This window comes from Dendrobates tinctorius, unplaced genomic scaffold, assembly GCF_039654945.1.
Source record: "Dendrobates tinctorius isolate UK_male_01 unplaced genomic scaffold, ASM3965494v1 ptg000062l, whole genome shotgun sequence".
Taxonomy (NCBI): Eukaryota; Metazoa; Chordata; class Amphibia; order Anura; family Dendrobatidae; genus Dendrobates; species Dendrobates tinctorius.
This window is the reverse complement of record NW_027361730.1, coordinates 27,191,792-27,217,292: the sequence shown is the minus strand read 5'-3', so window position 1 is coordinate 27,217,292 and position 25,501 is coordinate 27,191,792. Positions and strand designations below refer to the sequence as shown.

General features: G+C 43.1%; 1 protein-coding gene across 2 annotated transcripts in view; it reads left to right on the top strand.

Moving 5' to 3' along the window:
* The window catches only part of ADPGK (ADP dependent glucokinase), a 28,227-nt gene extending 3,537 nt beyond the window's left edge, over positions 1–24,690 (top strand). Inside the window, exons 3-8 of one of the 2 annotated variants that reach the window (XM_073579446.1) lie at positions 370–595; positions 3,672–3,734; positions 4,205–4,325; positions 4,404–4,600; positions 6,978–7,076; positions 21,353–24,690. In XM_073579446.1, coding sequence (XP_073435547.1) covers positions 370–595; positions 3,672–3,734; positions 4,205–4,325; positions 4,404–4,600; positions 6,978–7,076; positions 21,353–21,895 — 1,249 coding nt within the window. In that variant the 3' untranslated portion in view covers positions 21,896–24,690. The remainder of the gene's footprint in view (positions 1–369; positions 596–3,671; positions 3,735–4,204; positions 4,326–4,403; positions 4,601–6,977; positions 7,077–21,352) is intronic. The other variant, XM_073579447.1, reaches the window with a different exon arrangement.
* Positions 24,691–25,501: the final 811 nt, after the last annotated feature.

Sequence of the window (25,501 nt, the reverse complement as noted above, 5' to 3'; positions counted from 1 at the left end):
ATTGCAAATATGAAGGTATCATTTTATTTAGCTTTTATTACCTGTCTGCCCATATAGACAGCTTGGGAGGGTTCATCCTACTCGAAGATTCATTATAAGAATTATCCATATTTGATCCTATACTTTCATACACAAGTGTACTGTTCCATTTTTCTGGTTTTAGGAATGTTTTAGTTTGTAGGATCTTTGGTCTAGTTCACTTTTAGTTTTAATCTAGTTCTTAGCCATTTTTATTTCCATCAAATTTGGTTATATTTTCCTTTAATGAGCTAGTTATGAATGATATAGTGTTTGTGTTCGGTTTTATGGTAGTACAAGGTCCTTATGACGGATGGAAATTTGCTGCTACTGTTTTGTTTTTCCTTACAGAGTGAATGCATGTGTTGACGTGGTAGTCTCCGGGGTCAGCCTGCTGCAGGCGCTAGGACTGAGCCCCCAGTTTGGAGGCGATCACTTGGTCCTTTCCTCACAGGAAGAGCTAGCGGCTACATTCCTGCACTACATGCAGCGAGGAGCAGCAGCTGAACGTTTTTACAGTGATGCAGACAGCTTTCAGCACATCTCGCGCACCGCCACACAAAGTCCAGGCGCCAAGGTGAGCCCGTACATCACCATGTGTGTGTTTTATTTTTTTCTGATATTGGGATGGTAATTTACGTGAAGACTCAGGGTATGTTCACATATAAGTTACAGTGTCGATGAATAGAGTACCACCCTGCTATGTTAGATCAGTTGTCTAAAAGCACCTAATAAAACTCTAGTAATGGATCTTGACTAAAAATGGGATTTGGAAGGGATTCCATTGTAGTCAAATCTGTCAGAATTGCTCACTGTCTCCAACTCATTGCTGTATTCTTGGGTGGCATGGGGGGAATTTTGTCACACGGAAAAAGAAACGTTATTAGCCTTCAGTTATGAGGTTAATCTCCTGCCCGCACTGAGAGCTCTGCCGCCAGAAGATTAACTTTATTCCTCCCAGACGCCTTGCTCCTTCAGTCATAGAGGTAGTGCCGTCACAGTTTGAGTCACCGCTCTGTGTATAGTGTGGCGGCTGCAAGCGCACCCCTAGCACTGACTAACAGCTGGAACAGCATTAGGGCCGGCTGTCAGTCAGTGTCGGGGTGCAGTTACAGCCGCGCTCTGTATACAGAGTGGTGACTGAAACCGTGCCGGCACCACCCCTATGACTGAAAGAGCAAGGCTGCCAGCAGGAATAAAGTTAATTTTCTTCCGGCAGTGGGACTCTCGGTGCGGGCGCCAAGCAGGTTCAGAACTCTATTAACTAGAAGATTAATCCCATATCTACAGGTTTATAGCAGTTTTACATGACCAGTTCCCTTTTAAGTGTTTTTCCGCTAAATACAGGTGATTTTGAATCTTTTTGTGCATTCACATTGGCCACTTGTCATTTATCAAAAACAAATTTTAAACAGTAGCTAAACTTTCTCCCTGATTTTTGCATATCTAGCAGGCACTTGAATTGCCTGCATATCAATGGGATTCAGGTTGTGAGACCCCCCCCATCGATCATGTAATGGACGCCTACAGGGGTTTACGGTCTTTGCTAGCCACCAAGATCCAGATGGGTACAGGTTAGGATTCCATTACACTAAATGACGCACCAGCGATTCCCGACAATGATACGACTTGATCAGGATCGCTGGTGCGTCGCTACATGATAGCTGGTGAGCTGTCAAACAGGCAGACTCACCAGCGATCATGACCACCGAGGACGCTGGTATCCAGGGTAAATAGCGGGTAACTAAGCGCGCGCGTCGCTTAGTTACCTGCTATTTACCCTGGATACCAGCGTCTGCTTACAGCGCTGGGAGCTCGCTGATCGTTGGTCTCCAGGTGCCACACGCAGCGATGCGTGCTGGCCAGCGGGAGACCAACGATCAAAAAATGGCCCAGGACATTTCTGCACGATCAGCGATACCCGGCGGGGGGGCGGTCGCTGATGCGTGCCACACACAGCGAGATCGCTGATGCGTCACAAAATCAGTGACACATCAGCGATCTCGCTAGCGATCTCACTTAGTGTGAAGTACCCCTTAATGTGTCAAACAAGTTAAAGTTTATTTTCTTGCATAAACTTTCAACATAACATCCGCTTTTCTTCAGCACAAAACATTGAACAACAAAAATAACAGTCCTTTCTCAGGGCAGGCACAATAGAGTATCATGGTCTCACTCACAGAGCAGTACAGGCAATGCTTATCCTCAGGCACAGTCTGTTCACCATTAATGATTGTTTCCTCTTCCACCCTACACACTCTGGCTTCTCACACCGGGCTGAGCTAGACTGTTTGGCCCCGCAACAGCTATTGTTCATTGCAACCAATGATACTTGCAGTTTGGTGCATACGGCCGATGCATTCCCTTCTTAGGGAGATTCCGGCTTGTCTCTCTCTAGGTCCAACACAACCCGCTCTGCTCTGCTTCCCCAGCTGACTGCCCAGTGAACACATGGCCTGGTTCTAGTCATAGCTATCGCGGTGCACCTGTGCTGCTAGGATTTAACCCTACCGTACCTGGCTTTCTTACAACCCCACCCCAAAAAAGTGCGTGGCAGACAGGAATGCGCATATAAGCAGGTTACGGATTCAATAGAAAACCTTCTATTGAATCCATACTCCAGTCTGTGTGTGCTCTTCAGTCTGTGCACTGTTTCAGGGTCTATTGACTGATTGATTAGGATCTCAGGACCCAAACCCTCACTGATCTACAGGTAATTCATGTGCCTGCTAAATAAGAAAAATCGGTAAGAAGGTTTAGTTACACTGAGGAAATTATTAAAGAGTAATCCATCTAATATATAAAGCTCAATGTGGGTGTGTGTGTGTATGTCCTGGATTGGCATCCGCACTGTCGCAGCTACAGCCACAAAATTTGGCACAGTCACACGTCTGGACCCCGAGAGCGTCATAGGCTATGTTGTGAGGCGAAATTTTAACCCACGCGTTCCAATTCACCAAACAATTTTGCCCCTATCTACATAATGGGGAAAAAGTGTGTGTGTATCAAGCCCCGCCCCTCATTATGATGTCATAATAGTTGCCATGGCGACGCTAATGCACTGCAGTACTTTAAAGTACTATAAAGTAGGCGTGCGCAGGAGCCGAGGGAGAAGCAAGGAGGAGGACGTCATCTTATGAAGATGGGAGGCGCTGGACGGGACAGCGTTACCCATCGGTCCGGACCGAACGCCGGGGTGAGTATAATCTAACTCTTTTTTTCTTATCTTTCAGGTTTCATCGGGGACTTATCTACAGCATTACAGAATGCTGTAGATAAGCCCCTGATGGCGGTGGCTGCAGCTGATAGGCCAAAAATGGGGTGACAGATCCCCTTTAAATTCTGCAACCAATATCACTGATTGCGGCAAATCCGTGCGGCAGGAGATGACCCGCGGTAACCGTCAGTAGATCGGCTAGCGCCGCAAATCTCCCGACGGTAGCGGTGGCGTGCGTCGTTCGAATTCTGCACCAATTCGCGGCTGGACTATGCCTGTCGCTGATTTGTCGCGCCCAGTTGGGCGCGACAAATCAGTGACGCGGGATTTCCATTACAAACAGACAGACAGAGTTAGACGATTATATAGTAGATAATATGACCTTGTGTCTTAGTGTTAAATGATCAGTACATCATTGCTCTGTTTTTCTTTTTAGCACTTTGTTGGTGGAAATGCGGCACTAATTGCTCAGAGATTGGCCAGTCATCCAGATACAGAGGTAACATAACCTATCCCTGTTCACACATATTGGCGTGTGCTGCACCAAACGGTGTTCATGCCAGAAATGCTGGCCACACTACAGCACCATGTAATTTTTGCTTTCTACTCCTATTTTCCCCTTACCTGGTTGTTGGCGCTTCCAATTGAGGAGGGCACACGCTGTAGGACAGGAGGGAAGGTCTGCATAATGACTAGCACTTCTTGTTTCTCTATTATTATTATTTATTATTAATTATTAATAATAATAATCTTCTTTGCAAATATACTAAATTCCCTATCAGTATGTCTTTGGAGTGTGGAGGAAATCCACGCAAATACGGGGAGAACATACAAACCCCTTGCAGATGTTGTCCTTGGTGGGATTTTAACCCAGGACCCCAGCGCTGCAAAGCAACAGTGCTAACTCCTTAGGACTATTGTAATGTAAATTAAAGTACTTAAGTATATTTTCAATTATTTCATCAATAGATTCTACTTTGTGGCCCAATAGGCCCTAAACTTCATGAGCTGCTAGATGAACGGATCTTAGTACCTCCATCCTCATTACAAGAACAGGATGAATATCATCTGATCTTGGAATATAAAGCTGGTAAATAATTTGTGTATATGTCTGATTGTTCATGTAGGATAAGGGCACCTTTCTTTAAAAAGTTGTTCTGCCTTTCAGGAGAGCAGTGGGGCTCAGGTCGTGCTCCTGCTGCCAGTCGATTCATTTTTTCCCATGATTTATCCAATGGTGCCATGACTTCATTGGAGGTTTTACTTTCAAACCTAGAGGATTTCCAGCCAAAATTGTTGGTTCTTTCTGGATTGCACATGATGGAGGGTTTAAGACAGGAAGAAAGGGCCAGTCGTTTACAGGAGGTAAGAAAATTTCTTCAGTATGCTACTGTTTACCCTCACCTTCCACATTTCTTCTGATTCCATTCTATCCTTAATGTGCCACTTTAACTTTATTTTTTTTCACTGCAGGAGTAGCACTTTAAATATAAGCCCCCCCGTTATATACTCGCCCTCTGGCATCTTCACTTTTTTTCTGGCACCCCTCCCGTTCTGCGACGCCATCTTGTTAGCGTAGCTTCAGACGGGCTGGTACTTGGAAGCGATTTCATAAGCTCTCAATGCAAGTGTGACAGCCAGAACGTATCTCTCATAGACTTGTATTAAAAAGTGACCTCTGCGCTACTCGATGAAGCACTGGAGCAGCCAGCAGGTCACTTTTTGCCAGAGACCGATGAAGCGACGCTGGAAAACAAGGAAGGCGGCGACCGGTTAGTATTAGACAGGGGCATGGGAATTACATTTAAAGCACCACTCCAGCGGTGCAATAAAAAAAAAATGCTGAAGTGGTGCTTAAATAAAGAGGGGATAATAAGCTGGAAGCTGTTGGGTTCAGTTGGAATTTCTGGACAATTCAAACTTCAGATCCTAAAAGGGATTCTGTTTGTGGGGATCAAATGAGTAGACCTTTGGCTAGAAACCACAGCCTATTGCCAGAAGCATATAGTGCTTCTGCTTACATTTTACGGATATGTTTTGTATTTTTTTTTTTTTTTTTTTTTAAACAAAAAACATTAAAGACTGTATCAGTTGTATTTACTGCCATATACTTATATGCGTTTACTCAAGTTTAAAAGTTATCCCCCATCCACTGGATAGTGTCGCGATCCTTGTTTGGATCCGTGGCAGATCTGGATTCTCACATATAAACTTTTTTGCTTTCAGGCCATCGGGGGTTAATGTAGTTTTTCCTCCCGCTGGTCTGCTGGTGTAACTGTATTTCTGCTGGGTTAGCTGATGTGGGTGGTGACCCACCATTCTTAAACAGGTCACCTGATGCATCATCCGACCGTTGGTGTTAGAGTTCATTCTGCAGCGACCAAGCTGGGAGAAGGAGCTTGCTGGTAGCAGTTGTTCCTCAGCTGAGTCCGGTGTATCTGGTGTTTCATTCCTGCTGTGCAGTGCTTTGCAGCTTAGAGCTAAGTGTTGTTTTCCTTTACCTTGTCTGTCATACCTTCCCTTTGTGTTGTATTAGTGCAGCAGTGGGACCAGTGTTCTCACCTGCCAATTCCCTATTCAGGGATTAGCGCAGGGCTTAGGTATCCTGCACGGCGACGGGGTGAAAAAAACCGTATAGGGAGATCAGGGCATATTCTTTACGTGAGTGCAGGAGGTGTCCATTCCCCTGTTCCCTATCGCAGGGCCTACCGTTGTAATTGTATCCCTGGTGTTCCCTTGTTTGTTTTGCAGTTTGGTGACCGACCTACTGTGGGGTCGTTTCATACCGGGTCAGTCACTTCGTGACAGGGTATAACTTTCTAATCCCTGTGGTGCCGACTGCTGTGGCCCTCACTGATTCCAAGAAGTGGGGCTAAAGGGAGCAGAGGTCGATTGTTCATACTGTCTCGTCCTTCATTCTGATCAAACCGGCGTTGCGCTTGTCAGTGTCCAGCGCTGCCATTAAGAATGAATGGAGCAGTAGTGCGCAGTTTCAAAATTAACATTAAGCCAGGGCTCTTCTGAGACCTGGTTCTCGGGATCTTTGGTGGCCACAGCGGTTGAACACCAAGCGATAGGAAAGCGCCACCCTATCCTGTCGATGGGGAATAACTTTTAAACGTGAATACACCTATAATTTTGAATATTGGGTTGACAAACTCCCTTTACACTATTTCTATAGTGATAGAGGGGACTTGGCCCTTATAATAATCATATCAATAATGTACATTTGCATATAGTTTAACTTAAATGTAAATGAGGGGGCTTTGGTGTACCCACACTATGGTTAAGTACACATTTAGACCCCCTTCAGTTAGTATTTTGGGGACTTTTCCAACCCTTCTTATTGACAGTGCTTGCTGTCCCAGAGAGAAAGCACAGCCTTAATTCAGCCTGCATGTTGGCAGGGGGTGGTTGTTCCAGGGAGGCGGCTTTTATGGTGCATTAACTAAGTGAACCCAGATCGTGCATCCACAGGTCAGAAATCAGTGGGCTTTTTTTATTACCATTTTTCCCATTCTTATCAGTTAATCAGCACTTCCTATACACTATTAGAAACTGTAGTTACATCATGGGTAAAAACAGCCCATCTGGAAATGAATGATTACTAACATCATCTTAACCCTGAAAAAACAAAAGTTCGAACCATTTAACAAACACACATTGGGTCCTTTTTGCCCAGTTAGAAGACTGATTAATATTGCTTTGCCCCAACTGTATTTGTCTTTCTTACAACCTTTAGGCTGCCAGCGCTTTGTCCGATGTTCCTACAGATATTCTTATTCATTTGGAGTTGGCCAGTATGACAGATGGCGACTTGATGAGAGGAATCATCTACCAGGTAACCACTGAGCATGGAAAAGCTGAAATATATCTATGTAGTTTGACAAAAAATGTCAGAAAATACTTTCATCTGGTGAGTATGGTTTAAGGCAGTGATGGTGAACCTTTTAGAGACCAGGTGCCCAAACTGCAACCCAAAACCCACTTATTTATCGCAAAGTGTCAACACGGCAATTTAACCTGAATATTGAGATTTTAGATTAGAAAAACAACTCTTTCATTAGCAAGCTATAGAGTCTATAGCAAAAGAGCTTGTAAGCGAGTAACATGACGAAAATAGCCCTTTAAGGCTAGTTTCACACTAGCGTTTCTGCCGTCTGCGCACGGCCGCCGATAAGCCCCGCCCCCTGACGCGCCCCCTCCTGACATCACCGCCTATTATCGCACATGGCCGCATGCGATCTGCGCACCCTATCTTTAATATAGGGTGCGCTGACCGTGCGCTAGCAGGATTTTTGAGTGCGCTGCGCACCTTTGAAGGTGCGCCGAGCGCGCCAAAATGCAACATGCTGCGTTCGGCGCACCTACAAAAGTGCACAGCGCACTCAAAAATCCTACTAGTGCACGGGCAGCACACAGTCTGCACACCCTATATTAAAGATAGGGTGCACAGATCGCATGCGGCCATGTGCAATAATAGGCGGTGATGTCAGGAGGGGGCGGGGCTTATCGGCGGCCGTGCGCAGATGGCAGAAACGCTAGTGTGAAACTAGCCTTAGCCAGGGATGTTAAACTCAAATATGCAAAGGGCCAAAGTTAAAAGCTTTGATGACAAAGTTGCAGGCCTACCTTGATATTTGTTAAAGAAAAAATGTCTACAATTGAGGAAGTTTTTTCCTTTTCAGATAAAACTATTAACTATTGGAATTGTAGTGCAATAATGTTATGTAAGGGCAGTAAAAAGTATATGTCCCAATGGCCAAATTTAAATATGTAATCACAAAGGATAAAAAAACTTGACTAATAATGTATAATGCAAACAAAAGTGCCTCTAAACAATAAAATGCCCACATAATATGATGACCCTACTGTACCCCCCAGCAAAAAAATGGTGACCCCATCACAATATAATTCTCCAAGTGTAATCCCCACACAGCTACGAAGTATAATGGGCACAAAAAGACCTGCATACAGTATAATGGCTTCACATAGTGCTCCATACTGTATAATGGCCCCGCATGATGCTCTATACAGTATAATGGCAACACATTTAAAATTTAAAAAATAACTACTCACCTCTGCCCGTTCCATTACTGATCTGGTCTCTTCAAAATATCACAGCCCTACCAGTGTGCATAAACTCCATCTCCTCAGCACTAACGTCGTCGCCACTGCCCTCAGCCAGGGCGCCATTTCTCTCCTGAGCACGTGCAGAGGAGAGTGGCCGTGGCGCTAGTGATGAGGGAAATGGCAAGCGGGTTTAGGAGAGTGGTAGCGGCGCTAGTGCTGATGAGGTGACTGTTTCTTGAGCAAAGAGTTATTGCTAAAGCCATGTGCAAAAAGCGTTTATACCGTCTTGTTTTGGGGTTTTTTTTAAACAGTTAAATCAAGATTTTTTTTTTTTTTTTATTTCATTTCCACTTTTTTTGTGTAAATCACTCAAACCTGGTTAATTTTTTTTTGGAAGGGGCAAAAAATAAATATATACCTTATACCTGATATAAAATATAATATTTTATAGTATATACAAGTGCTTCTATTAGAATATCATCAAAAAGTGAATTTATTTCAGTTCTTCAATACAAAAAGTGAAACTCATATATAGAGTCATTACAAGCAGAGTGATCAATTTCAAGTGTTTGTTTCTGTTAATGTTGATGATTGTGGCTTACAGCCAATGAAAACTCAAGTCATTATCTCAGTAAATTAGAATAATTAACAAACACCTGCAAAGGCTTCCTAAGCATTTAAAAAGGTCCCTAAAGGGCCCGTTACACATAGCGATTTCGCTAGCAATATCACTGTAACGTCACTGGTTTTGTGACATAGCAGTGATATTGCTAGCGATATCGCTACATGTGATACTTGCCTCCGACCGGCTCCCCCGCTGATTATCGCTGATCGCGCGAGAACATCATGGACCATTTCTCGTCGGGCGCTTCCTGCTGGGGCTTTCTGTGGCGCCGACGAGCGACGCGTGGACGCGGGCAGGAGGACGTCAGGATCACCGCATCTGCTATGTCGCTGGTGAGATCTGCCTGTTTGGCAGCTCACTAGCGACCACTTAGCGATGCACCAGCGATCCATAGCGTTGTCGGGATCGCTGGTTCATCGCTAAGTGTAACGGTACCCTTATAGTCTGTTTCAGTAGGCTCCACAATCATGGGGAAGACTGCTGACTTGACAGCTGTTCAGAAGGCAGTCATTGACACACTCCACAAGGAGGGTAAGCCACAAAAGGTCATTGCTAAAAAAGCTGGCTGTTCAGAGTGCTGTATCCAGCATATTAATGGAAAGTTGAGTGAAAGGAAAAAGTGTATTAGAAAAAGGTGCACAAGAAACCGGGATAACCGCAGCCTTGAAAGGATTAAGAAAAGGCCATTCAAAAATTTGGGGGAGCTTCACAAGGAGTGGACTGCTGATGGAGTCATTGCTTTAAGAGCCACCACACACAGACGTATGCAGGACATGGGCTACAAGTGTCACATTCCTTGTGTCAAGCCACTCATAGCCAAAAGACAACGCCAGAAGCGTCTTACCTGGGCCAAGGAGAAAAAGAACTGGACTGTTGCCCAGTGGTCCAAGGTGTTTTCAGATTACAGTAAATTTTGCATTTCATTTTGGAAATCCAGGTCCCAGAGTATGGAGGAAGAGTAGAGATGCACACAATCCAAGCTGCTTGAGGTATAGTGTGAAGTTTCCACAATCAGTGATGGTTTGGGGAGCCATGTCATCTGGAGTAGGTCTACTGTTTTAACAAGACCAAAGTCAGCGCAGCCGTCTACCAGGAAATTTTAGAGCACTACATGCTTCTCTCTGCCGATGAGCTTTTTGGAGATGGAAATTTCATTCTCCTGCAGGACTTGGCATCAGTTTACACTGCCAAAAGTACCAATACCTGGTTTAAAAGCAACAGTATTGCTGTGCTTGATTGGCCAGCAAACTCGCCTGACCTTAACCCCATAGAGAATCTATGGGGTATTGTCAAGATTAAGATGAGACACCAGACCCACCAATGCAGAGGAGCTGAAGGCTGCTATCAAGGCTTCCATAACACCTCAGCAGTGCCACAGGCTGATTGCCTCCATGCCACGCTGCATTGATGTTGTAATTGATTGAAAAGGAGCCCTGACCAAAGATTGAGTGCATTTACTGAACATACATTTCAGTAGGCCAACATTTTGGATTTTAAAATCATTTTTTCAAGCTGGTGTTATAAAGTATTCTAATTTACTGAGATAATGACTTTTGGATTTTCATTGGCTGTAAGCCATAATCATCAACATTAACAGAAATAAACACTTGAAATATATCACTGTTTGTAATGACTTTATATAATGAGTTTCACTTTTTGTATTCAAAACTGAAATAAATTAACTTTTTGATGATATCCTAACTTAGTAAGAAGCACTTGTATATATTCTAATAAAATATATATATATATATATATATATATATATATATATATATATATACATACCGTATATACTTGAGTATAAGCCAAGACTTTCAGCCCATTTTTTAGGCTGAAGGTGCCCCTCTCGGCTTATACTCGAGTCAATGTCCCGGGGGTCGGTGGGGGAGGGGGGAGCTTGGCTGTCAGATCATACTTGCCCCCTCCTGGCGCGGTCTCTGCAGTCCCTGCTTCTCAGATGGTCTCCGGCGCAAATATTCAATACTTTAATGAGCAGTACCACGTGACCGCTGAACACTGGAAGGAGCTGCTGGAGACCATCGGAGAAGCAGGGACTGCATAGACGCCAGGAGAGGGTGAGTATGACGGGGAAGACGGGGGAGCTTGAGTATGACAGGGGAGACACAGTGGCGTGCGGCGGTGGAACAGGGACAGGTGAATATCGCAGGTGCCGGGGCCCTGAGCCAGCGTCGACATCGGCACCTGGCCCCCATAGCACACCGATGTCCCGCCTGCTCAAGACACAGGCACCTGGCCCCCAGCGACGAGAGGCGAGTCATATTTTTTTTTTTTTTTATCGCAGCAGCATATGGGGCATATACAGTAGATCTATATGCATTATATGGGGCATCTTATGGGGCCATCAACCTTTATGGAGCAGCATAGGGGGCATATACAACCCCTGTAAAAAATATGGAATTACCAGCCTTGGAGGATGTTCATTCAGTTGTTTAGTTTTGTGCCATGTCTGTGACCTGCTTTTTTTCTACAAAATTAGTAATTTCAAATGGCACCTTTCTGGCTTTAAGAAACACTAAAAGAAATCAAGAACAAAAAATTTGGTAGTCAGTAATGGTTACTTTTTTAAGCCAAGCATATGGAAAAAATTATGGAATTACCCTGTAAATTTTCATTCCCAAAACTAACACCTGCATCAAATTAGATCTGCTCGTTAGTCTGCATCAAAAAAGGAGTGAGCACACCTTGGAGAGCTGTTGCACCAAGTGGACTGACATGAATCATGGCTCCAACACGAAAGATGTCAATTGAAACAAAGGAGAGGATTATCAAACTCTTAACCCCTTTACCCCCAAGGGTGGTTGGCACGTTCATGATCGGGCCAATTTTTACAATTCTGACCACTGTCCCTTTATGAGGTCATAACTCTGGAACGCTTCCATGGATCCTGGTGATTCTGACAATGTTTTCTCGTGACATATTGTACTTCATGCTAGTGGTAAAATTTCTTTGATATAACTTGCATTTATTTGTGAAAAAAATGGGAAATTTGGCAAAAACTTTGAAAATTTCGCAATTTTCCAACTTTGAATTTTTATGCCCTTAAATCACAGAGATATGTCACACAATAAACTTAATAAATAACATTTCCCATATGTTTACTTTACATCAGCACAATTTGGGAACCAAAATTTTTTTTTTGTTAGGAAGTTATAAAGGTTAAAAGTTTACCAGCGATTTCTCATTTTTACAACACCATTTAATTTTTAGGGACCACATCACATTTGAAGTCACTTTGAGGGGTCTATATGATAGACAATACCCAAAAGTGACACCATTCTAAAAACTGCACCCCTCAAGGTGCTCAAAACCACATTCAAGAAGTTTATTAACCCTTCAGGTGCTTCACAGGAATTTTTTGAATGTAAAAAAAAAATGGACATTTAACTTTTTTTCACAAAAAAATTACTTCAGGTCCAATTTTTTTATTTTATCAAGGGTAACAAGAGAAATTGAACTGCAAAAGTTATTGTGCAATTTTTCCTGAGTACGCTGATACCTGATATGTGGGGGGAACCACTGTTTCGGCATATGGCAGAGCTCAGAAGGGAAGGAGCGCCGTTTGACTTTTTCACTGCAAAATTGGCTGGAAATCAGATCGGACTCCATGTCGCGTTTGGAAAGCCTCTGATGTGCCAAAACAGTGGAAACCCCCCACAAATGACACCATTTTGAAAACTAGACCCCCCCAAGGAACTTATCTAGATGTGTGGTGAGAACTTTGAACCCCCCAAGGGCTTCACAGAAGTTTATAATGTACAGCCGTAAAATTAAAAAATCATATTTTTTCCATAAAAATTATTTTTTCACCCCCAGCTTTTATTTTCCCAAGGGTAACAGGACCCCAAAAGTTATTGTGCAATTTGTCCTGAGTACACTGATACCCCACATGTGGGGGTAAACCACTATTTGGGCACATGGCAGAGCTCGGAAGGGACTTTTTTGGCTGGAATTGAGATCGGACGCCTTGCCGCGTTTGGAAAGCCCCTGATGTGCCTAAACAGTGAAAAAACCCACAACTGACACCATTTTGGAAACTAGACCCCTCAAGGAACTTATCTAGATGTGTGGTGAGCACTTTGAACCTCCAAGGGCTTCACAGAAGTTTATAACGCCCGGGCGTGAAAATAAAGAAATCATTTATTCCACAAACATGATCTTTTTGTCCCCAATTTTTATATTTTCCCAAGGGTAACAGGAGAAATTGGACCCCAAAAGTTGTTGTCCAATTTGTCCTGAGTACGCTGATTTCCCATATGTGGGAGAAAACTACTGTATGGGCACACTTCGGGGCTCGGAAGGGAAGTAGTGACGTTTTGGAATGAAGACTTAGATGGAATGGTCTGCGGGTGTCATGTCGCATTTGGAGAGCCTCTGATGTGCCTAAACTGTTGAAACCCCCCACAAGTGACCCCATTTTGGAAACTACACACCCCAAGGAACTTGTCTAGATGTGTGGTGAGCACTTTGAACCCCCAAGTGCTTCAGAGAAGTTTATAATGTCTGGGCGTGAAAATAAAAAAAATCATATTTTTTCCACAAACATGATCTTTTTGTCCTCTATTATTTTATTTTCCCAAGGGTAACAGGAGAAATTGGACCCCAAAAGTTGTTGTGCAATTTGTCCTGAGTAGGCTGATACCCCATATGTGGGGGTAAACCACTGTTTGGGCGCATGGCAGAGCTTGGAAGGGAAGGAGCATCGTTTGACTTTTTCAACGCAAAATTGGCTGGAATTGAGATCAAACGCCGTGTTGCGTTTGGAGAGCACCTGATGTGCCTAAACCGTGGAAACCCCCCAATTCTAAATCCAACCCTAACCCCAACACACCCCTAACCTTAATCTCAGCCCTAACCCTAGCCCTAATGGGAAAATGGAAATAAATACTTTTTTTTTTTTTTTTTAAATTTTATTATTTTTCCCTAACTAAGGGGGTGATAAAGGGGGGTTTGATTTACTATTTTTAGCGGGTTTTATGTTTGGCAGCAGTCATACGCTAAAAGACGCTTTTTATTGTAAAAATAGTTTTTGCATCACCACATTTTGAGAGCTATAATTTTTCCATATTTTGACCCACCAAGTCCATGTAAGGTCTTATTTTTTGCGTGACGAGGTGACGTTTTTATTGGTACCATTTTCAAGCATGTGACATTTTTTGATCGCTTTTTATTCCGATTTTTGGGACGCAGAAAGAACAAAATCCAGCATTTCATGAATTTCTTTTTGGGGGTGCGTTTACACCGTTCCGCGTGTGGTAAAATTGATAAAGCGGTTTTATTCTTTGGGTCAGTACGATTACAGCGATCCTTCATTTGTCTTTTTTATGTTTTGGCGCTTTTATGTAATGAAAACAATTTTATATAAAAAATAATTATTTTTGCATTGCTTTATTCTGCGAGCTATAACTGTTTTATTTTGCCGCTAATGATGCTGTGTGGCGGCTCGTTTTTTGCCGGACAAGATGACGTTTTCAGCGGTACCATGGTTACTTATATCCGTTATTGCACTTTATCTTCGGCGGTATGATGATAAAGCATTGTTTCTTTATTTTGTTTTTTATTTTTTTATTTTTTAAGAGGTTCACTAAAGGGGTTAACTAGCGGGACAGTTTTTTAGGGCGGGTCGTTACGGATGCGGCGATACTAAATATGTGTACTTTTATTATTTTTTTTTTGTTTTCTTTATTTCCAAAAAATGAATTTATTAGGGAATTTTTTTTTATTTAGCTTTTTTATTTTTTTATTTTTTTAATTATTTTTACACTTTTTTTTTCACTTTATTGTCCCAGAGGGGACATCACTGTCATGTGTCAGATCGCTGATCTGACAGTTTGGACAGCACTCTGTCAGATCATTGATCTGACAGGCGCTGCACAGGCTTCCTCACTGCCTGCTCTCTGCAGGCACTGCGGAAGCCGCCTCCCTGCAGGCCCCCGCGGCCATCTTGGATCCGGGGGCCTGCAGGGAATGAGGCCCCCAGAGCAGCGCAGCACATTGCGCTGCACGTCTCAGGGAAGCACGGAAGGAGCCCCCTCCCTGCTGATGCTTCCCTAATCCCCCCGGTACACTGCGATCATGTTTGATCACAGTGTGCCAGGGGTTAACGTGCCGGGGGGCAGTCCGTGACCGCCCCTGACACATTGTGCCGGGTGTCAGCTGTGATAATCAGCTGACACCCGGCCTCGATCAGCGTCGCCCCCGTTGGGAGCGCCGCTCATCGCTGAGACGTGCTATCCCATCCCCCGTCATAGGGGCCCGGGTACCGTGGACGGGATAGTACGTCTCATGTCAGAAAGGGGTTAAAAGAGGGTAAATCATCACGCAATGTTGCAAAAGATGTTTGTTGTTCACAGTCAGCTATGTCTAAAATCTGGACCAAATACAAACAACATGGGAAGGTTGTTAAAGGCAAACATACTGGTAGACCAAGGAAGACTTCAAAGCGTCAAGACCGGAAACTTAAAGAAATATGTCTCTAAAACAGGAAATGCACAGCAAAACAAATAAGGAACGAATGGGAGGAAACTGGAGTCAACATCTGTGACCGAACTGTAAGAAACCGCCTAAAGGAAATGGGATTTACATACAAAAAAACTAAATGAAAGCCATCGTTAACACCTAAACAGAAAAAAAACGAGGTTACAATGGGCTAAGGAAAAGCAATTGTGGACTGTGGATGACTGGATGAAAGTCATATTCAGTGATGAATCGCGAATCTGCATTGGGCAAGGTGATGATGCTGGAACTTTTGTTTGGTGCCGTGCCAATGAGATTTATAAAGATGACTGCCTGAAGAGAACATGCAAATCTCCACAGTCATTGATGATATGGGGCTGCATGTCAGGTAAAGGCACTGGGGAGATGGCTGTCATTACATCTTCAATAAATGCACAAGTTTATGTTGATATTTTGGACACTTTTCTTATCCAATCAGTTGAAAGGATGTTGGGGGATGATGAAATCATTTTTCAAGATGATAATGCATCCTGCCAAAGAGCAAACATTGTGAAAACATTCCTTGAAAAAAGACACATAAGGTCAATGTCATGGCCTGCAAATAGTCCGGATCTCAATCCAGTTGAAAATCTTTGGTGGAAGTTGAAGAAAATGGTCCATGACAAGGCTCCAACCTGCAAAGCTGATCTGGCAACAGCAATCAGAGAAAGTTGGAGCCAGATGAAAAGTATTGTTTGACACTCATTAAGTCCATGCCTCAGAGACTGCAAGCTGTTATAAAAGCCAGAGGTGGTCCAACAAAATGCTAGTGATGTGTTGGAGTGTTTTTTTTGTTGGTTTGTTTTCATGATTCCATAATTTTTTTTCCCTCAGAAATGAGTGATTCCATAATTTTTTCCCTATGCTTGGTTTAAAAAAGTAACCATTACTGACTACCACATTTTTTTGTTCTTGATCTCTTTTTCTGTTTCTTAAAGCCAGAAAGTTGCCATTTGAATTGACTTTAGTTTTGTGCCATGTCAGTGATCTGCTTTTTTTTCTACAAAATTAAACAACTGAATGAACATCCTCCAAGGCCGGTGATTCCATACGTTTTGCCAGGGGTTGTATATCTATGGAGCATCTTATGGGGCCATCAACCTTTATGGAGCAGCATATGGGGCATATTATTCTATGGAGCATCTTATGGGGCCATCAATAACCTTTGTACAGCATTATATGGGGCATATTTTTCGTATGGGGCCCATCATGAACTTTATGGAGCATTATATGGGGCGTATTTTGTATGGAGCATCTTATGGGGCCCATCATGAACTGTGTGGAGCATTATATGGGGCTCCTGATTCAATATGGATATTCAAAAACATTTAACCTACTGATGTCTCAATTAATTTTATTTTATTGGTATCTATTTTTATTTTTTAAATTTACCAGTAGTTGCTGCATTTTCCACCCTAGGCTTATACTCGAGTCAATAAGATTTCACATTGTTTTGTGGCAAATTATGGGCCTCGGCTTATACTCGGATTGGCTTATACTCGCGTATATATAATTTATAGTGGGTGAAATAAGTATCGAACAAATCACCAATTTTCTAAGTAAATATATTTATAAAGGTGCTATTGACATGAAATTCTCACCATATGTCGGTAACAACACATTTAATCCACACAGGCAAAGAATCAAACCATAGGTGTTTATAAATTAAGTTGTGTAATGATGAGAAATAACACAGGGGAGAAAGCATTGCACACCTGAAGAGGTGCCAAAAGCCATAGAAAGTCAAGATACCAGCTGAAATCTGTCAGAAATTAGAAGACAATTTTGCCACTTGGTGAAAAATATAATCTGGTTCAACGTGTATGCTATAGAAGTGTGTCTGATTACCAAGGTGTCACACAATAAACATCTCATGATGGGTAAAACCAGTGAGCTGTCTCAAGATCTTCACAACCTTATGGTTGCAAAACATACTGATGGCATTGGTTACAGAAGAATTTCTAAACTACTGTAGATTCCAGTGAGCACTGTTGGGTAGGGATGCGCAAACCCGACCTGTAAAGTTCTGGGCTAGGTGTCAGGTACTAAACACTGACACCCCCACTTTTTTTAACCAGAGGTCCAGTTTACTGTTTGGATGCCAAATAAAGTTTGTTGAATGGCTGTAATGCATCCAACCAACAAGCTTTTTGGTTGTGAGCAATTCCGGAGCCATCACAGCCATGTCAAGTATTGGCATGACTGTGATTGGCCGGCGCACCACGTGACCCGCATTGTATAAATTCCGGCTCACGGGTGTCGCCGCCATTCATCTCTACTTAGTGTAGGGACAGGACGCAGCTAGAGCGAGGGACAGTATTAGGTTTTGTGTGTGCATTTTTACAAAAATCCTCTGTGTACTCTGCACACATCTGTAGGAGTAGTGTGCTTAAAAACCACATGAAAAAAAATAAGAGCGTCGAATAGTGGCCATGGTGGTGTAGCTACTGCAGGGAGAGGATGTGGTCATTCTGTGCCTATGTGTCCAAGTTAAAAACCTTCCTCTGATGCACACAGGCGACAGGACGTCCTGCGTCATTTTATAGAGCCGAGTACTGCTACCCAAATGGTGAGGCCAGAACATGTTGAGGCGGTGTTAGATTGGATGACTAAGAGTGCCGCCAGTTCCTTCATATTATCTTCCACCCGCTCCCCTGCAGAATGCTTAGAGATGGCACCTGAGACCATGGTCATTTGGCTTCCACCTCACCCCCTTGCAAATCAGCTAAGAAGTCTAAGCACCAAGTCATGCAGCAGTCTCTCTTGCTTTTTGATGAGCCCACTTGCTGGGGTTCCATAGCCCATCCACCTGGCCCTGCCCCAGAAGTGGAAGAGACTGAGATCACTGATGCCTGAAGGATGAGTATGTGGGAGGGCTAGTGCACACAGTCAGTGGACCACAACAGCACATCTCAGAGGATGACTAAATACAGTTGCCAACTGCAGCATCTTTCTGCAGTGTGCAGACCAGAAAGGAGGGCAGGGGTGAGGAGTGTGTGGAAGATGATACGGGGGAAGATGAGGTCCAAGCGACCCACATAGAACAAAGACCATCATAGTGACTTTCGGAGGAAGAGGAGGTGGTCGTGTTGCCCCAGCAGCACAGCAAAATAGGGAACAGGGTGCAAAAACACAGTGGTGGGCCCCATGCCAATACGTCAGCTGCTATTGAAGCCAGCTCAAAGGAGCTCCCTGGCGTATAATTTTTTCAATGTGCTGACAACAAGTGACGGGTGGTTTGCACGCTGTGCCGTCAGAGCCTTAAGCGAGGCATAAATGTTCTGATCCTGAGCACCACCTGCATGATGAGGCATCTGAATTCCAAGCATGAGGTGCAATGGAGTACAGACCTTAAAAAGCATGACAGATCTGAGCCACCTCCTGCTCCCTCTTCTGCTGCGGTCTCTGCTTCTTCCTCCCTCTCACGATTAACAGGACCACCTGCCTCCCCGCAAAGAGAGGATGTGACAGCACCACCACTACCTGTGTCATCGAGCATCTCTACCCCATCCCATGAAAGCGTTCAGCTCTCCATCCCTCAAACTCCCAAGAGAAAGAGGAAATACACACCTACCGACCCACAAACCATGGTGCTGATTGACAGCATTTCCAAATTCCTGGCCTTTGAATTGCTGCCATTCCGGCTGGTAGAGACAGGCAGTTTTAAAAAAAAAAAAAAAAAGGCCAATGGCTGTCCTGCAGTACATTGTTTCCAGATGCCACTACTTATCCAGGTGGGCCATCCCTGTCCTGCACAGACATGTTGTGGACCAAATCAAGTGTGCACTGTACAACGCCATCAGTGGCAAGAGTCACGTAACCACCGATACGTGAATCAGTAGGCACGGCCAGGGAAGTTGGGGAGATGTAACTGCCCACTGGGTAGATGTAGTGGTGACTGGGATAGAGGTGGAATGCGTTTTCTGTTTTCCTACCACCACTAAGGACTGCTGGACATTTCTCTGTCCAGGTTGCCTCCTCCACCACCTCCTCATCCTGTCACAGTAAAACCTGCACCACCAACTTTAGCACAGCCAGGGAGAAATGACAACACGCTGTTCTGAAACTTCAAATAAAAAAAGGGGAGAAGCCAGCGCTGCTTATGGTCAGAACGCAATACATAAAGTGCATATGCACATATTGATTTCTAACTGTATTTCAAAATGAGACATTTAGCAAACAACTGATCAATTCTTTGAGCCACCCCGCCACGCTAAGGCATTCTCATATGGGGCAGTCCTACTCTGTTTTTTTATATTCGCTGTGCCATTACGGCCTCCTCAATGTATTAAAAGCAAGACGACATTAGATGCAAATTGTACCTGAAGCGTTTTTGAATCACTCCCATGGTGCCAGAAAGGGCGAGCGCAGATAAAGGTTGACCAGGTCCAGACATAAACATTTCAGGTCCAACCTCCACACTGCTTAACTAGCACCACAGATGAAGGGTGAAACAGGCCCAGACACAGGTGCACAAATCAAACAGAGTCTGGGGCAGGGTAGGGCTGCTGTATGTGTGTACAGCAGCCTAAATCAATCACAGTGAACACAGAATGGCGTGCATAACCCAGCACGCACGGCAACAGTGGTGGTCAGCCACAAACCAATATCAAATAAAAAAGGGGAGAAGCCAGCGCTGCTTATGGTCAGAACGCAATACATAAAGTGCATATGCACACCATCAAACAGAGCCTGGGGCAGGGCTGCTGTATGTGTGTACAGCAGCCTAGATCAATCACAATGAACATAGAAAGAATGGCGTGCATAACCCAGCACGCGTGGGTTTTTATTTGATATTGGTCGTGGTTGACCACCACTGTTGCCGTGCGCGCTGGGTTTTGCACGCCATTCTCTCTGTATTCATTGTGATTGATCTAAGCTGCTGTACACACATACAGCAGCCCTGCCCTGCCCCGCCCCAGGCTCTGTTTGACACAACACCACACAATGATCCCAAACACATGGCCAAGGAAACTCTCAATTGGTTTCAGAGAGTGAAAATAAAGCTGTTTGAATGGTCTCAGCCAATCACTGGCCCTAAATTCAGTAGAAAATTTATGGAAGGAACTAAAGTTCAGAGTTCGTAGAAGTAGCCCATGGGACCTTCAGAATTTGCAGAGTGTTTGTTTTGAAGAATGGGCAAAAATCATACCTGAGCAATGCATGTGACTAGTTTCTCCATACAGGAGGTGTCTTGAAGCTGTTATCGCCGACAGACTTTTGTATGAAGAATTAAATAATGAGTAAGCGTGTTCAATACTTTTTTACTGTCATTTTATTACACATAATTTATGGAGATCTATGGTTTAATTTAAGTTATACTCCTGTGAGGAATGGATGTGAGGATTGGATGGGTTGTTAATGACATCTGATGAGAATGCTCAATGTTCAATACTTATTTCACCCACTGTATGTGTTAGTCATAATCACTTCAGCTTTGCTTCACTATATGATGTTAGTACATAGTTATTTAAAGGGGTTGGTCAGGCACGAAAGTCTTCTGTCAATCTATGCGACTTCAGACTTGTGACTCCTCATCGTGGATGCTGTCAGGATTCTCTGCTGCCGTTGGAGAGATTGGGAGGTTATGTGACATGCAATATGTATATTTTCGGCCACATTCTGACTAGATGTGCGCGTTTTCACACAATTCAGTTGTATTGAGCAAGGCCACACACGTCTAATCAGAATGTAGCTGGGGGTATGCATAACATAACTGCACGCTCCAGACACCAGAGAATCTTGACAGGGTGCACTGTGAGGACTCACAATTCTGCGGTCACATTAATTGACTGCAGACTTTTGTACCAAACCCGGACAACCCCTTTTAACACTCAGAGATAAGTTACCAGAAAGCTTGTCATCCTTTTATAATGCGTTCCATATCTGTGTGTTCTCTCGGTCAGCAGGTCTTCCCACTGATTAGTTCTCTTGGACTCAATGAACAAGAACTACTGTTTCTGACCCAGTCAGCGAATGGTCCTCATTCCACCTTGTCTGCCTGGCCAGGAGTTCCAGATGTCGGAGTAGTGAGTGATATCTTGCTGTGGATCCTCCAGGGTTCTGGTAGTGAAGCCTCTGGTCTTACCAGAGTTCACTTTCATACACTGGCCTATCATATTATCGCCACCATTGATGGCTTTTGGGAAAACCAGGTTGCTGCAGTAGCTGCAGGTGCTCGGGTTGCTGGAACTCAGGCATGTGCCAGTCAAACCATTGATCCTGCACGAGTAATGCTTAAAAGTCCTTTGGAGTTTTCTACATCACAAACGGAGATGGGTTATACAGCAAGGATCAGTGCTAGGGAACCAGTAGCGGTATGGAGAAACGGAGGAGTAACCTTTCATTTTACACCTGTCCTAATCTGCAAGGATCCAATTAGGACAGTTGGGTTGGGAGATGCTATATCAGCAGAGGGACTGTTGTTTTCAGAGTCCAAAACTCAGTAAGGAAACCTGTCTGCATTACATGAACACAGGTGCTGCTGTCAACATCAAGACAAATGTTTGAACACCTTGTTGCTGCCCTATACAGTTTGGTACAGTTTTATGTCCATCATTTATAGGGGTCAAGAGAAACAAATACTTTACATGCTAGTGAAGGTTCTAGTAAATGTAAAAATATTGATAAGTGTGTAATTTATGATATTTAAATTTTGCATTCCAAACATTAAAGAGAAATTTCTCCCCAAATGGCCATAAATAAGTAAATCAGAATATAGCTACAGCCAAAGTTTTGTAATTCTGTTCTATCAACTTGGAGGCATTTTTCTGTTTTTATGGTGACATCCATATTTGAAAATGCACTATCAGCTCTTGGCATGGAAAGGTATTGTAAGGGCATGTGCACATGGTGCCTTCTTCAGGCCTATTCTGCCTGGAATCTGCCTAAAAAATTGCCCCATAAGATTAACATTAAAACGGAAAATGTACAAAGCAATATGATCCTTAACAGCTTCAGGGTTTCCAAACTCTGTAGATTCTACAAGTGACATAATACCGCTTCTTTGGGTGGCTCCAGCTAGGAAGCCACGCACTCTTTATACTTAACAGTATGGAATGGGAGCCTCCTTAAGAACGACGGCAAAGCTGCCTCAGAAGAGCTGCTGTACTAGAGTCTAAATGATGCCTTGTGCTCAGACCCTAAAGGGGAAAAAATTAAATATTGTTTCTCTATTTCTCATGAGAAAATCTGGCTGTGTTCACTGGTACAACCGGGGACCCGAGTGTTAGTTGCAATGTTGTCCCTAAAATGTGGCCGATTACACTACTTATCCTACTGGTCTATTTTGGAGTTGCTGTTCATGGAGTAATTGAACATTTCTATGGAAAGTACTTTCAAACAGCTTGCCATGTAGTTGAGATTGCCAGACCCAAAGCTCTATTGTGCAGACATATGCACACATAGTCTCCGAGTCCTTTTCCCACTGATTTTCATTGACTTAAAGGGGTTGTCCACTACCAGGACAAACACCCGCCTCCTGTGCCAGCTCATTTCCAGCGGTGTCGGCATTCGCGGTCCCATGCTTGTGATGCGGTGGAATGACACTTGATGCCCTGTGCCCAATCAGTACTGGAGTCACTGTCAACGCTTTCGGACAAACTGATCATGAAGAGGAAGTCCTGGCTTCCTCTTATCCAGTTTGTACGAAGGCGCTTGCCTCACGTGTCGCAACACCGCATCACAGCCCCGGGGAGAGCAAGGAACGGCACAAGCACGGGAGGGTGAGTATAGGCTTTCTTATTGGGGCCTAACATTTAGTTTAAGAAGGGGTTGTCCTTAGTAGTGAACAATCACCTTTAAAATAGAAAGTACCTTTTTTGTTTTATTGGATGCAGTAAATGCCTTACCTGATCATCAGATTTGAGATTATTCAGAATTAAAAATGAGATTTCTGCAGGTAACAAGTTTTAACTGTCGTTGACAAGTTTCCATATTTATGACCTGATCTAGAAGCTTCATGAAAACTAAACTTGGTTATAATGGCGTAAAAATGGAGTTCTTCCATTGTTTTTAGAATCACAGCATATGCTGGCATTTGTGGTTCCACAATTTTAGATGACTAGCCTTAGCACACAGTGGAGCAGTTCTTTATCTCTGGGATATTACTTGTAATGGTGAAATGTTTAAATCTCTGGGTATTATTCACTCCACCTTATCTTCTGGTGTTACGTGCATCCATCTCTGAATCTTTGGTGAATTTTTATCAGGACCAAAAATATTTATGCCTTTTCTGTATTTTTGACCTTTATTTCTTCATTTCTGTATCTATGTGGCTTTCTCCAACTTCAAGCTAAATGCCTTTTTTGTACCTTATTTCTTTTTATTTTATTGCAGGGATAACTTCCATTTAACCCAATCTGACTTTGCTGTTACAGTTTTATAACAAAACCCTAAGGGACTTTATTTATTATAGTTTTTGAAAAGCTGGTCATAAATCAAGTAGAACGTGATTGAATCTGTGCACACGTGAGGCGACCTTGACATTAATGTCAGGAACTCATCCTGTTACTGTATTGTGTATGCAAAAGGGAAAATTTTAAGGCGATGGCCACTTTTTTTTTTTTTTTAAATAGATGCTGCAGATCGACCCCCAATTCAAATAAATAAGGTGTGGATCTGTAGCACCTGGCCACAGTCACTACAGTTTTGAAGGAGCTGCTGTGTTCCAGCATCATTGAAGAACTTCCAGCCAGGACTGGTTAACAGCTGAGCAAGGATCAGATATTGATCGCCTATCCTAAGGGCACAGTCAAAACTGCTGTACAAATCAGAGCAAGGTTGGAAAACCATGCAAGGACTGTCCGGCAGCTTGTTTGACCCGGGTGTTATAGCTTCATGTATTTCTATACAGCTTAGCTTTCAGGCTCTGGTTGGGAATGCCGTGGCCAGTCCATGCAATGCTTTTCTATTTTGCGCCGATTTCTACAGCCACCAATTTAAAAAAAAAAAGTGGTGGTCAATATCTTTTTCTTTTTTTTTTTTTTTAAGTTCTTATCTAGTATAATACAGTGGATGTCTGGAGTGTCTGTGGAGCAAAGCCCCTGCACTGAAATCATGAGTCATGTCCAAGTGGAAGCACTTCTAACTTTTCTCACAAGTCTGGTTACTATATGTTACACAATGCCTTCTTTTTCCTTTGTCTCACACCTGATTTTGTAACTTGTGATAGTACTTTGTAACTTTTTTCCTGTTTTTAAAAAAAATAAAATACTGTAATAAAAATGCTTTATTACTTGATAAAGTAACTGCTTACATTCATTTGTGTGGTATCCATTTTGCTTTTTTTTTTATTCTTTTCATTTTTAAAACTGAGGCAGGGACTGTCTAAATAATGGATCAGTAAAAAAAAAATGATGTAAAACTGAAAGTACAAAGTATGGCTTCCTCTCTTCATCCATGTTTAAAGAGAATCTGTCAGCAGGACCCAACCCTCAATGTTTTATATGTGCATTTTTTTTTTTGTTTTTTTTTTTTTGTTTTTTTTTAGAGGAGTCGAGTAATGTTGTATTTATATCGAGCATGGTGTGGTCATTGTTGGCGAGAATAAAAGATGGGACTTTTCACATTTTTGGATGAAGTGGGGTGCCTTATTCTGTATAACAATATAGCAAACAGTGTATTTTCTTTGTAATGTAATCCAATTACCATACTGCTCAACTGAGCCAACTAAAAAATACTCAGATGTGCAGAGATTCCAATAAACAATTATGCCTGTATGCCAACAGAAGCATCCTGCCATGGCATTCTGCCTTTAAGGGATACAAAATAATCTTCTTACCAGTTTCAGACCTTCAAACCAGAGACTCTGGGTCTTGCTGTACTATCCCCAATTACATTTGTTAATGTGGAGGACTCTGGAAACTCCATGACTTCATCCAAGGATGTGGCATTCATCCAAAGTAGTGTAAAACTGCACAGGCTTGGATTGGATAATAGCATTTTCATTAGGCTTGTCAAGTGGAATTATGCTGAACAATTCCTGCCATTTGACACAAAGAGGCGCAAATGCACATTCTATTAATCTTGCTTTTTTTGGCCTGTATTTATAAATT